The sequence below is a fragment of the Homalodisca vitripennis genome, chromosome 4 (genome assembly GCF_021130785.1).
Source record: "Homalodisca vitripennis isolate AUS2020 chromosome 4, UT_GWSS_2.1, whole genome shotgun sequence".
In the NCBI taxonomy this organism is placed as follows: domain Eukaryota; kingdom Metazoa; phylum Arthropoda; class Insecta; order Hemiptera; family Cicadellidae; genus Homalodisca; species Homalodisca vitripennis.
The window spans coordinates 85,679,030-85,693,052 of record NC_060210.1 but is presented as its reverse complement, the minus strand read 5'-3'; the positions used below and the strand labels follow the sequence as shown (position 1 = coordinate 85,693,052).

Sequence of the window (14,023 nt, the reverse complement as noted above, 5' to 3'; positions counted from 1 at the left end):
ATTTAAAATATCAAATCAAAAATCATTTGTTACTATTTTGCTGTTGGGTTTTCTACCATTTTATCTATTGCTTGCTATTATATGGTCTAATTTTCTAGTTTAATTTATTGTTATCGTTAAAGTAATTGTTATTAAAGTTGCCTTATGTTAATGATTTTACAGTACATAGTTTTATTTTGTTATATTTAAAACTATATGTTATATTTTAGTATTAGTATTTATTGCTATATCATTGTATCTGCAGGTTAATCAGCCATTCCCCATTATTAATTAAATGTAAAAAGGTGTATTGCCTTGTACAAATAAATAAATAAATATTAAATATATATTCTGCAGCAAGCTTTTTATTTTGTATTAATATTGACCGATTAGTTTAATCGTAATTCGGAAGCCGAACTTAATACTACTGTAAGTACATTAATATGATTGTTTCTGGTTTTAAATCTTTAAAAATAACGTTGTCTGTATATTTAAGGAACTTTAAAGAAACTTTTTGTCAACAGTTTTGACATTGAACTTGAACCTACCTCGTTTTACTTAGATTACGGAAAACCACCCGTAACTTATTTTTATTGTTATACTATAATCTTTAAGATATCTAAGCATAATTTTAATATAAAATGAGCAATAATAAGAATAATCAAGTTATATATGAAAGCGTGACGTGATATATGATAGGCAATTTGCCTATAATTGAATATCGACGATTCTGTTCTTTAAGTAGTCTCTTTTTTGTAACGTGACAGTCAAGTATTTAGTTTTATCACGATTTCTAAACATGGTACATTACTAAAAATATGCATAACTATGTTGAAAAACTGCTTAGTCGTAATTTTAGATAACCCATAGTTGTTGGTTCAGCAGCCGATTGTAATGAGCTGCTTACATTAAGAATAGTGAGTATATCTCTCCTCACGCGTGTTCAGTGTTAAGTTAATCCTCAGTATCAGAGCCTGTTACGACTCACAACACAACAGTCTTAAACGAAATGTATAACTTTGTTCCATAGTTAATTTTTAAAAGTAATGACATATAGATGTAGTATTTACTGACTGAAGTTACACCAGGCCTGACGTACTCCAGATTCGAGTAAGCGTGGTAGGTTTCACACTCGCCCCACAGCGGAAAAAAAAAAACGTCCCTTCCGGGGAGTGACTCCCGATGAATGGGCGATTACCAGTTTTAATTTCAATTTATAGGTAGTAGTGACAGCGTTTCAAACCAAAATTCTTGACATCAAAATTAACTCATCGACATATATCGTTCAAGACAAACATACGGTCATACATCAAGACAGAAATCATCGTCATCAACACTTTTTATATATAAAAATACAATTTAATGCAACAAAACTAGATTTTAAGATCAATAAATTTATTGCAACATTTTCTTATAGACCTTCTTTATACTTGTAGATGTATCTGAGTTCACTGTATAACTATGCAAATCAATAAAAACTGCATATACATATAGTGACAAGCCTATAGTGATTTTCATGTGACGAAACGTTCCTTCTGTTTCACGCGCATTCTATGCATATACAGACGATCCTATGAAGTTTCTATTATATGATTATAAAGCTGCACATTTTAGCACCGTTTCCTGTTTTGAGCTATGGTCCGAATGTCAATACAATATGGCTTCACTGTTTTAATTCAAAAATTGATACAATATGTTTACTTATAATACGAAGATCTGTATTCCATTCCTCCAATGTTTTCAAACGTTATTCCAGTCAAAAATCACAGTTAAAAAAGCCATTTACTATTTAGCTTGCTGTGAAAATAACATTGCGCGTTAAGTTAAACGTTCAAGCTTTGTATAAAATCAACAATCATACAATAGTGACATTTTTATAAGTAACTTGAATATGATTAACCTTCACCATATTCTTTGTCTACACATTAGCTTATTCTGTAATGCCAACATGATTAACAAGGCCAATGTAACCATTCATTTTTTACAGATATAAACTGATACTCTCAATCGAACAATGTGTATCATTTTCAATACCAATGTTGAGTTATTAGAGGTAGAGGTTCACTACAAATTTCACTACAATTTATCGTGCTTACAGACAGACAGAAATCCGATTTCGTTTATAAGACACTAGTGGAGAAGGTTTAGGTGAATATTCGCCCAATAATATGATATATATGTAATAATTTATTGTTTTATATTTTTAACCCATTCGATAGTCACCCATTCTAAAGCACTACAAAAACTAGCATATATGACTAAAATTTGTTTCTTAGTAGACATTCCTCGGTTATACATTTCTATAACAAAAACTAACTCTGGATACCAGCCAGCGCTCCAATGGTATGGATTTTGCTTCCCTTGAACCTCATGTTGAGTTCATCGAGGCTCAAAATCAACTGCCTCAAAAAATAATTTGTACTACAGGTAAAAGAATTATTTAGATGCACTTAGGCTAACGAGATTGGGGTCCTCTGGAGATTGGGGTTTCCTAAGGCAGTGCTTCTTAAAGTGAGAAGTTCTGCTAGGGGCATCGTGGTTAATCGACTGCGTACCCTTATCAACAGTACCAATACAATCAGTCATGGGTTAGACGGCATGTCAGACATTAGCGATCAACTTTTTACTTCTATTCTAAAACGTAAGGAGTTTGCACTGCAGACTGACAAAGACACCCACTTTGATATCATATACCAGATGACGTATTGACACAACGACAACATTTATATTCAAGATATTTAATTTTTAAACAAATTAAGGAATCTACTATAGGCCGAGGTCTGTTTAATATTTTAGATACATTTATGATTACGCATGACATTGACCTGGGAATAATGCGTTGGAATATATCCTAAAGGTAGCAATTCAGTGGGGATTCGAAAAAAGGACCCATTAAATGATCAGTATAGAAACATTGGCAGCTGAACATCTCATTAAGGAACTGTATTGCATATTTAATATTGTGGTCGGTGCAATCAACAACATTAAACTATTCATAACAAGTTTGAATTTGACACACGAAATATATACTTGCCTTAAGGATGAAGGACAATGCAGTGCTAACAATTTATCAATGAGGATTTTCCGTCGAAGATATTATTGTTTTACTGATTTTTTTGAAAAGTTGGACCTGTCATACAAAGTATATTAAACTCTACTCGGTCTGTCGAAGGCTATCATGGCTAAAGGTGATAACACAAAATTCTCCTCATCTTGAAGGATTTTAATGAGAAAATAATTTGTCTGTGAATTATGAACCTAATTATGTGTTTGTGCAGTATCTTTCTTAACCGAGGATATATGTTTTGATGAATATCTCAATCTGTATAAATGAGGGTATTAAATTCATATAAAACAGAAATACTTACGAGCGTTGAAGAGATTGAACAATAAAACTGAATGATATCCAAACAGATACTTCGTTAAAGACTGAGTTTCGACGAATTCTTTGATAGAGTTTTGTTTTAACGTCGAAAACGATGCCCGCAAATTATCATGACAGCGTTTCGTATAGCGTGCGTCTGTGTAAATTTGGATGTTTACTTCATTTTTTTGTAAATGTTTGATATCTGAGATGTGACAGTGATAAAATCAAAATACATACTAAAAAAGAATTTATAAAAAGTGTGTGTTGCAATTTTAAATAATTGTGATTTTTACGTATTAATTAAAGGAAAACAAACTCTTCTATGCCACTAGGCTTTTACCATGGAAAATATTCCGGATATGATCTAACTACCTAAACTATAATTTTTTATGAAACTATTATTGAATTATTATAACAATATTTGAAGTTTAAAACGTGTGTAAGTTTATTTCCATGCCTATATTTACTATTTCTTACTACTCAAGATATAACAATATTACTGATTTCTGAGTAATATTGTTCAAGATATAACAAAAATTTCTGAGTAATAGGGTCCTTCTTAAAAATTAGTAACTGTGCATAGTACATAGTTTTATACAATTTATTATAAACTGTTTTTAGTTGAGATTTTATGATGGCCAATTCATAAGAATATGCATACTGGTAAATATGGTACCAATGTGAATTATAACCTCACAATACTTTTTTTTGTTTTTCTTCATCAACTCTATTAAGGTGATCTGATGGGTGCTGATGGGTTTTATGAAGGGATTAAGAATTAGTACAAACTTAAAGGGAACCCTTGAATCTATGAAGTTTGATAAATACTCCTTTGTGATCATACAAACTATGGAACAGAATTAAGAGAAAAATTAGGTCTTTTAGTCGAATGGATAATAATTTTGATGAGAATCAGTAGTTTAAGACACCTAGTGACCTATAAATTATTTACTATTCTTTATATAGTTTTCCATTTTCTATTTGCAAAATTAAATAAATAATATTTAGAATACCATTGTTAATCTTTCTAACTCTAGAGCGTTTACACAACCAACAGAATACGTTAGTTTGCTATAATTAATTTATCAGAAAACCCCTTTCTAAAACCGTTGTGAAGTTTTTATAAAAACTAACAACTTGTTAAGTAGCAGTTACTCTCCTGCAAATAGCCTTCCTAACACATTGGCATGACGTTTATTGTTAACATACAAATAGAGAATATTATAAAATACAGCCGTTTAATCGATAATTTTACTCTGATGATCAAATGTATCATCATTGCAAAATACGTAAAGGAAAATATAGTCTGCTAGATAAATTTATACTATATACAAAGCCATTTAATAAATTATGAAAACACAATAAATAACAAGATACTCTAGTTGTGTGTTCAATGACTACACAATCTTTGGCATGAGCACTTTTAGCCATGGTGGTGGTGAGGGTTAAGCACCCTTAAAATTGTCCCCAAGGTGACCTTTGTAGGCAAGTTGGTGGGCTTCGTCATCCAAACTTCTCTTGTAGTGTCCTGCACCGTGATGGGGGACTGAGACCACCTGTAACATAGAGGTTTAGATTAATCATTTAATTCCTCAAGCAGTGGTTCTGTCTCACAATATTTAGACACTGCAAGCAAAATAAATTCTGTTACAGTATGCTTTGTCCACTGAAAGTGATAGTATGCAATTACTCAATGACCTGAATATTTCTTTTCTCAAATATTTGATTCAAATCCAGTGATTCTTCAGTCAAAATTAAAAACCAAAGATGGAAGATATTTCTGAGTCAATTTTATAAGACTCCCATCCCTTCCATGAGTGAGGTGGTAGTCCCCCACACCACAAGGTTTTGCTGTTTCATGTAAAATGTCACGTCTACAGCTGAAAATTTGTTCTCTACATAGACAGTTAGACTTCGCTGACGCTCAGTCAATCCCAATGGAGGACCCTTCATCGAAATCAATTATTTTATTACATATGTGGAGGTATCCTGTGGACATTTAGATTTTGCTAATGATCAGTCAAACCCCAAATAAAGCCATGCAAAGTCTACTTCTATGTAGCAATTAAGTTATAAGCAACATTTCAAGTTTATAGCTCAACTCGTTAGGTGCAAACAATTAGAGGGATAAAAGCGAAATTTTGCCAACTTTAGCTAAAGGCTTTTCCATATATTAGTTTCTTAAGCTAACAATTTGAAATACACTTTTGGTTAGGTATGTACTTCAGTAGTTTTTGATGAACTAGAAATGTGTTTGCTAGAATAGTCAAGTTAAAAAACAGAGTGAATGGGATTTGAACTTGAGACTACGTTTATTAATCAGCACAATACATCAAGCCAATAAATTTGTGACAATATTATTTTTTTAATACTCATTATTGACTATAGAATCTCAACATAATATTGAATCAACCCTGACCATCATAATTATGATTTGTTTTAACTCATAGTTATGGCAAATTGACTTGGCTCATTATTGATGAGGTAAACTTTTAACATACAAATACACAGTACAAAAGGATATGACAGATATTCACAAAGGTTAAAGTAAGGACACATAATATGTAAGGTAAAACAATAACCTGATGCTACCTAGCTTCAAAATATTTGGTACATTTCCGTCGCAGTTCAGAAGTTCGCTTCTACTTTAAAACTTCCGAGCACAAAACGACATTTATTTAAAAACTATGTTCCCTGAATAAACACCAGTTCTGGAGCAGTCTTACATTTAAAACCCCCCAGTAACAAACTGGTTACTACGTTCACTCAGTTGCAGCTCTCCTATTTTTCTTACTCCTCTGGGTCCAGGAACCTGATCTCTAGAAACCTTCAGCTCTAGCTTTTACTTCAAGCTCTGGGAGCTATTGATCTCATAAGGGTTTATCAAACCATGCCTGTAATATTAGTATATGATTCACCAAATATCTTTGATTCTCCTTCCTTTTTTCCGTTCAAATTTTCGGTTGCTATGAATAATTAGGAATCAAAGGTTCGCTTAGTTGACATATCGTCTCGTGTCCCTTTTCGAATCCAATTCTATGTCTCCTCTTACTTCTTTTATATAGCTCAAGAAATTTACAAAACCGTTATTGAATAATTAAAAAAAAAAAAAAAAATAATGAATACTTATTTAATTTCATAAATCTTCAAATCCTTTTCGCTACATTTAATCTACTCTGGTTTACATTATTCAAGCAAATAAATACTGAATATTGCCTAGCTATTTTACTTGGGGCAGTAACCAAAGAAAAATCTTGTCCGGCTTCTGTGGGTAATTCTAATTGACATTCTGGATCATGCCTTAATGTTCAGTACCCATACTAAATGTTATGAAAAAATTGCTTCACAGGACAATAATAATTTTCACTCACAATGTAAACTCTATGAAAAAATAGTAACACATTATTTTTACTTACTGAAATTGCAGAAGAACTTAAATTACATCTTCAATACAAACTATATTCTTTAACCTGGATTTACAGTGTTTAAAATACAAATCACCAGAACATAATAGCACCATTTTATGCAAATTGTAGCTGGAATTACTCCAATAAAATATTTTCAAACAAACCAAACATATCTTTAAATAAAATATGAAGTCCCTTATGGTTCATAGCACAAAACATCTTTTGTTTGAAGTTTATTTTTGACGATGGAAGGATTGTGAAGGAAACAGGATTTTTCTGGACATTTTCTATCGTTCAGTGAAACCAAAAATCAGTAACACTACGTTTCGAGATCTGCAATGTGGCAAACGATGGCAAATGTTGTTAATTTGATTTTTATAAATACTTGGTATTTTTGGTGAAACTGAGTAAAATTTTCTGCTGTTCTATTAAATTGCAACGTACGATATTTGTATTATTTACTAAATCTCTGCTATGCAAAATAACTTATATTTATAGTATCAGCTGGTGTTATATCTTTATACAATTGGCCGTATTTATTTTATATCTCTTTCCTATATAAAAATGTCGAAATAAATTTTATCGAATGGTGCAAAAAACTGAGTTAGCACAGTTGGTAGAACTGATAGTTCGTGCTTAATAGACAGAATTTGAATGCAGTCCACGTAATCTTTAGTCTGGATGCTGAAAGGTACTTGGAAACTGAATGTTGAGCCCAAATAAAGATCATACGATTCTGAAACTGGGAAAATAAATTGTCAGACGTGCGGACATTAATCAGGAAACAAGCTTTTTGAAATCGATGGAGTACTGGTATAAAGAAAATAATAGAAAGGCCATAGGATACCATGGATTCAAATGTTTATTTTGTTTTAAATTCTGGTCAATTATATATATAATAAAATATATATTTTATATATATATATATATATACTTGTTTTTCACATTTTAAGACATATAAACATTTTTGGATCATCAAATTCAAAGTTTCTAATACTTATGAATAATAAATTTACGGGCCGATTATAATAGTAAAGGTCAAAATAAATAACGGCTCTTTTTAACTCAGAAGAGAGTTTTAGATCCAATAGACGAAGAAGATCAGAGATATTCGAAACAACAACAGGGAAACCATGTCGCTTGAAGGATGATGCTTTAAAATTAGGTGTTACATCACGAAACGTTACAAAAATATGGAGTAACTACAATATGTAAGAGGTTGTAAAATACATGTTGGAAGGAGCCAAATAAACCAATATTGTGCTACTACGCTCTACAATTTATGAATCATCTGCCTGGAGTACCTGGTATGACTCGCCGCCTCCTCCACCGCCGACCAGTTTCTTGAGTCCGATGATGGCGGCGAGGGCCAGCGCGAGCTTGCTGACTATGAGAGCTTTGCCGGCCAGGAGGGCGAGGGCGCCGAATGCGAGGGGGATGAACGTCCCTCCCAGCAACAACGGTAACATCAGCAAGGAGTTCAGTCCCTTTCGTCTCCCTCGACCTGGAGATAATGAATGCTGGTAAATGCTCCATAAAACATACAATAAGTTTCTGTCACGTATTAATTATTAGGTTAGCAAGAAAGATACGTGTTGCATGTTCACATAATAATAAACATAACCCAAACTTTACAAATATTCACTTTATTACGAGGTGAAAATTGTATTATAAATCAGAACTAAAATACTGTTTTCCGTATCTCTCTTGATATATAGTATAAAAGTATGAATATTCTATTTTTACTTTTAAACTATCGCATCTAGAAAAACCAAACTCATCATATCTCTGCAGATTATAAAACTGCACTTTTCCGTCTGTATCACAAGATTGACTCCGAAAATAACAAATAAGTATAAGTCTCAGTCAAGTTACACATCCTTTTAAAGGTCTTAACCTTGTAAAATGTAATAAAGATTTCCAGTACACAATGTCAACTAATTCCAATGTTATAGGCACTGTTAATATTAGAAAATACAAACACTTGATAGGTATAAACACTATCACAAGAATTTTAGCACGGAAATATATTAGTTTGAAAAATAAAATTTTAACCATAGACGATCTTATAAAGATATGTTCCTTAACAATGAAAGAATACAAGTTGTAATATTACACATTTTCAAATAGTTACAACAAAGTAAAACGTATGGTATCAGACCAATTACTAGAAATACTCAGCTGACCGTAAAACTAGTATTTACCTATTTACCTGTAATACCCTAACATTAGATTAGTCATTGCTATACGGCTCTGTGCTCTGATTGTTAAGTAAACTACATCAATTAGTTCTACTTATACATGGTTGGGCTATTATATGCAGAATAATAATAATGCAGGATAAACTGTACCTGTATTTTTATAATATTTATGACGCAATCCAATGCATGTTATATGTCTGTTTGAAAATAAAGGATATTTGATTTGATTTGAATGTATATTCTACTGTAGTAATGAGAAGTACATTTTGGTCGGAAATGTTTAATATTTTTCTTTAGCTTATTAAGAAAATAACCCATTTCAATAAGCGTTCTTTACATTTAATTAGCTACATACATACTTTAGATTAACCCTCCAACTGGCGGTCATTTTTTTCCTGTAGTGGCGGCATGTTTTCGAGCCTCGTGCAAGGGTTTTTTAAAAAAATTATTAAAAATATAAATTAAAAGTAATATATATAGAAGTATATATATTTGTGTTCAGAATTAAACATATAATAATATTAGTATTTAAATTTGGCCTTAAAAAAATGTTTACTAAAAATTTTTTTTACATGAAATTCAAAATTTACATTTTCTTTTTTTTTAATTTGGGGGAGACCATACCTAGCAAACCAAGTTATAGTAAGAAAACTACAAAAGTGAGATTACCATTTTGTGTCAAATTTATTCTAGTTTCAGAAACACATAAGCATTATACAAATTTATGAAACTATAATAACACTATATAACAAAAAGCAGCGATGCGCATAAATTGTGAAAATAGGGTGTATATGTAAGAGTTTGCTAATAAAAGTTTTACTAATACAGTTTTACTTCAATACATGTTATATTGCATATTTAAAACTATAGTATTCCTTAGGCTTTTTTATCCCGAATCCAATGGTACATGAATCGAATCGATACGTTGCCGGAATATACTGTAATGAGTGATTATGCAAGGGAATGTTTGTTTATCAAAATTTTGATGAACAACAATCATCAATGGGTTATGTTTATCAAAAATTTTGATGAACAACAGTTGGAGGGTTAAACGTTTATCTACAAATTTTTGTACAATTTATTCCCTGCAAAAAATACAATAGTTACATTCACAGGTTTTTCTTCAGCTCTTTATACTTATTTTTGCTCAGTATTATGTTAGTTTTAAACTATAAATTTCAATAATTCGGTATTTTATTATTTTTTAAATGACAGTGTTGTTTACTCTCTTATAGTTGTTATGCAAACTTAGAAGTACATTTACTGGAACAAATTATACTTGTTTACAATTAACTGGTTTTAAAAATGCTAAAATCAAAATATTTCAAATTGACCAAAATCAAATATATTTATTAGACCTTATAGTATAAACGGCATTAATGTAATTAATAGTAGACCTATTGACACATTTTACAATAATATTAGTATTCATAAACTGTCATATGCCATCAAACAAGGGGTTTGATCTCAGTTTTTTACGTTTTCGTTGAAATTTATATTTCAATTTAATTTTTGATAGTTAATTTAAACTACAGTTATTACTAATGTCCGAAGAACCTTTAAACAATCCACAGATTTAGGTTTAAACAGAGTGTACATGGTTGTTATTGGTAGGTATGTTCGGCTGAGTTTGTCAGTTTAAAATGAAATATTAATTCATTTATTACAAAATAACGATTTATTTTCTAATTTACTGAGTACTATGGGCATATATCATGTACCAAACAAACATACTTTAGTACCAAAGTAACAAACAATTACCTATTGTCATTTGATGGAAAAAAGACATCATGTGTGGTGTTTTTTTTTTTTTTTTTTTTTTTTTCAGAATGAAGACTATATTTTAACAAACCATTATTTGAGGAGGTAATTAAGGTAATTTCTATATAGTTTTAAGACAGGAGATAAATTATGAAGTTTTTATTCCTTCCAACATTACAGTATGTCCGATAATCATCTAATCAAGGCTTTAGATTATTTGTGGGTTAATCAATAACAAAAGCGAGTTTCTTATTTTAAATTATACTCTAAGTATAATATTTATGATAAATTTATGTAAATTTGTTAGAATATTTGGAACAAGAAATATTGTAAGTTTATGTCTTATACACGAAATAAATATAGCTACTAAAAACTAGAAACATAAAGGAAACAATTCGTAATAATTACTTTATTGCACTCACGCTAAACTTGAATTAGGTTTTAAATTCGAAAACAAAACCTATTTTATAATAATTTTAAACATTTATATATTTTATTTATCCATTAATAATAATTAGTAATTTTTATGCATTTATGTATAAGATTTGAATATCTGTTTCAAAGCAGAGACATGTAATAACCATACTAATTACTACATAATTAGAACAGGTTAGTTCTCAGTTGCCGTTTTATACAAGTATGGCATTTTTATAGTCCACTTATTTAATTTAATAAAATTATTTTCATTCGATAGAAGCTGTAAGGCTTAATTTGCTCTTCAAGCTTCCGTTTTTATTATCAGACATATATTTATTGCTTCAATGATAAATTTGAAATGAATTTATATAGTACTGTTGCATTTTTTCAAATATTAATTTTCTGGTTTATTTTTTTCTTACATAATTTAATTATTATTGTGTGTCAATTGCTCATATCACTTGGTTTCTTTCTCGCTCACCTTCTTCAAGACTTCTATCGCCATCCTCGAAGAGTTTAAACTCCAGGGTGTGCGTCTTGAAGAAATGTATGATCTTGTCCAGTATCATTTGGTTGAGTGTATTATCCCGGTCTTCCAATGAACGCGGGAGCGACGTCTCCAACTCCTTTTCGGACACGGGGGCGGAGTCCTGCGCTGCGGAATCTTTCACAAAGGTAAGGCCCTCCGCCAGCGTGAGGTGTTTGGACGATTTCGCCGCCCGATCGAGAGCCACCACAATTTTCTTCTTGAGACAAGAGCCGAACTCGGCCGCACTGCACTCCTCGTAGAGTTTGTACAAGAGACGGATGTCCGCGAGGTACTCGGCTACGTCAGATTTAGCACGGTAGTCCTGGAGGTCGTTTGCGGGAGCGGAGCCTGCGGTCCTGGCGTGGACCGTCACGGCAAGTGAGGCCAGCAGACACAGCAGTCGCGGACTCATGGTCGGATGGTCACGCAGGATCGCGGACATCGCTTATATGGATCAAACCCCCTCCCGACAGATAACACCGCGTACTAGCGCTATTATCACATGCTCATCTCTGCAGGGAAAATATGGATCATCCATTACCGATGAGTCATGCCCCTCCCCACCCTCCTTCCGCCCACAGAACTGTTGTCGCTCTCGACGGAAGAACGTCACACCGAGCCGTGCTGACTTGTCACAATGGGGTAAGCACTTGAGTGGTTTCGTGTTGTCAATTGTCCCAGTCGATCGGTAGCTTTGTCTGTCTAAACCTGCTCCCGACTCAATTGCACGTAGACGGCTGGAAACCGCTGGGCAATTCAATTCATTCTCACCAAGTAGTATATTGTTTAACCATCCTTTCGTCTCATTTTTTCGCAAATATAAATACAATTCTTATAGCATTTGTAATCTTTAAATTCCGTAAAAATAAATTCAGTTGATTCCAAATTATAAAAGTCTTTGGAAAATACTATAATTTTGGATTTACCTAACAAATAATACTTACTTGCTTACTGATGTGACCGTTTGTACGCAGGTAGTAATTTGCCATCTACACATTCATTGTCTTCAGATGTCTCTAGATGTGGATTCCTCTTCCAGAATGTAAGAAACAAATTCTAATCTTGTACTTGAGGTCACACCACCTCAGCTTTGGTCTTCAAAGAGATCTTCTACCTTCCAGGTGGTTCCCCAGAATTGTTTTCATCATTGAACTATCAGCTTTGCTCAAGACGTGCCCGGTCCACCTGGTCCTTCTACTTCGTACTTCAGCTACAGTATCTGGTACAGCTGTCTCAATTCCTGATTTTGTTGATCCTCCATTCTCCATAGTCCAAGGTCGGTCGGTACATTTTTTAAATATTTTGTTTTCATAAACTATTTCCTTTTTTTAATATAAAAATTTCAGATCCATATAGAAGCACTGGATAGATACTAATTTTGTGAATTCTGATTTTTTTTCTTTGGTATAGTATAGAACTTATCAAATTATAGCATGCTTAAAAGCCTTTATGAGCCAAATTTTGTATTTCCATACCTTAGTTACTGTCATTGGTGAGAATAACTCCAAAACATTTAATAATACTTACTATTTGAAATTTATAATCATCAGCCTCAGTGTAGTCCTAATTTTGTGATGTACTTGAATATCATTTTGCATCCTTCCACGTCACATAAACTTGGGGTTTTGCCTCATTTAATGGCAGTTCCGTTTTTGTATGGTGAAATAAAATCATTGCTATTTTTTTACTTCCTCTGTTAATACAGGGCAAACTATTCCAATCATGAGATTTTCAAACAATGGATTGTTAGTTACTTTTAGAGCAACTTAATACCATCAGCTTAGAGGGCTAGAGGGCTAACATGTAATGTAGCTAAAGAAATCGTACCGAACGAAAGTTACATAACTGTATTTAAGTTCACAGATTTGGCACTTCAAACCTTTCATTTAGCAAAAGTTATTTAAATAAGTCAAGTAGTCAACCTTTGTCTTAGAGGGAACGGTCTAAAAAATGGAACTTTAGATCTGAGGTAGAGATGAAGCATGACCAAAATCCTTTTTGTGTATTAATAAATATCAGTTTGTGTATCCAAACATTTTTATCAATACCATTATCAACCTTGAACTGTCACTCTCCCTTACTGTGTTAACAGGCCAGTAGCGAGTAGAATAAGGGAAAAAGGAGATCGGCCTAAATAATTAAATAGAACATACTTCTAACTAGAACCATACATTTTATCCTAGAGTCATGAAATACCTATATTTAATGTAATATAATAATTTTATTTTATTTTATTTTATTTTATTTGCATGCTTTATAACAGTATTGACCATTTACAATAAAGCAGTTATTACATATAAACAATTAACTGTGGGAATGTTCTTCACTCACTTCACTTTATATATAGTTTTAAATTATGTGA

General features: G+C 32.1%; 1 protein-coding gene across 1 annotated transcript; it reads right to left on the bottom strand.

The window, feature by feature from the left end:
• Window positions 1–4,791: 4,791 nt before the first annotated feature.
• On the bottom strand, window positions 4,792–12,103 carry LOC124361072. Its single transcript, XM_046815107.1, has 3 exons — window positions 11,614–12,103; window positions 8,058–8,257; window positions 4,792–4,902 (listed from the first exon to the last, which is right to left on the bottom strand). Exons 1-3 carry the CDS (start codon window positions 12,101–12,103, stop codon window positions 4,792–4,794), a joined length of 801 nt encoding a protein of 266 aa, XP_046671063.1.
• Between the last annotated feature and the right edge of the window lie 1,920 nt (window positions 12,104–14,023).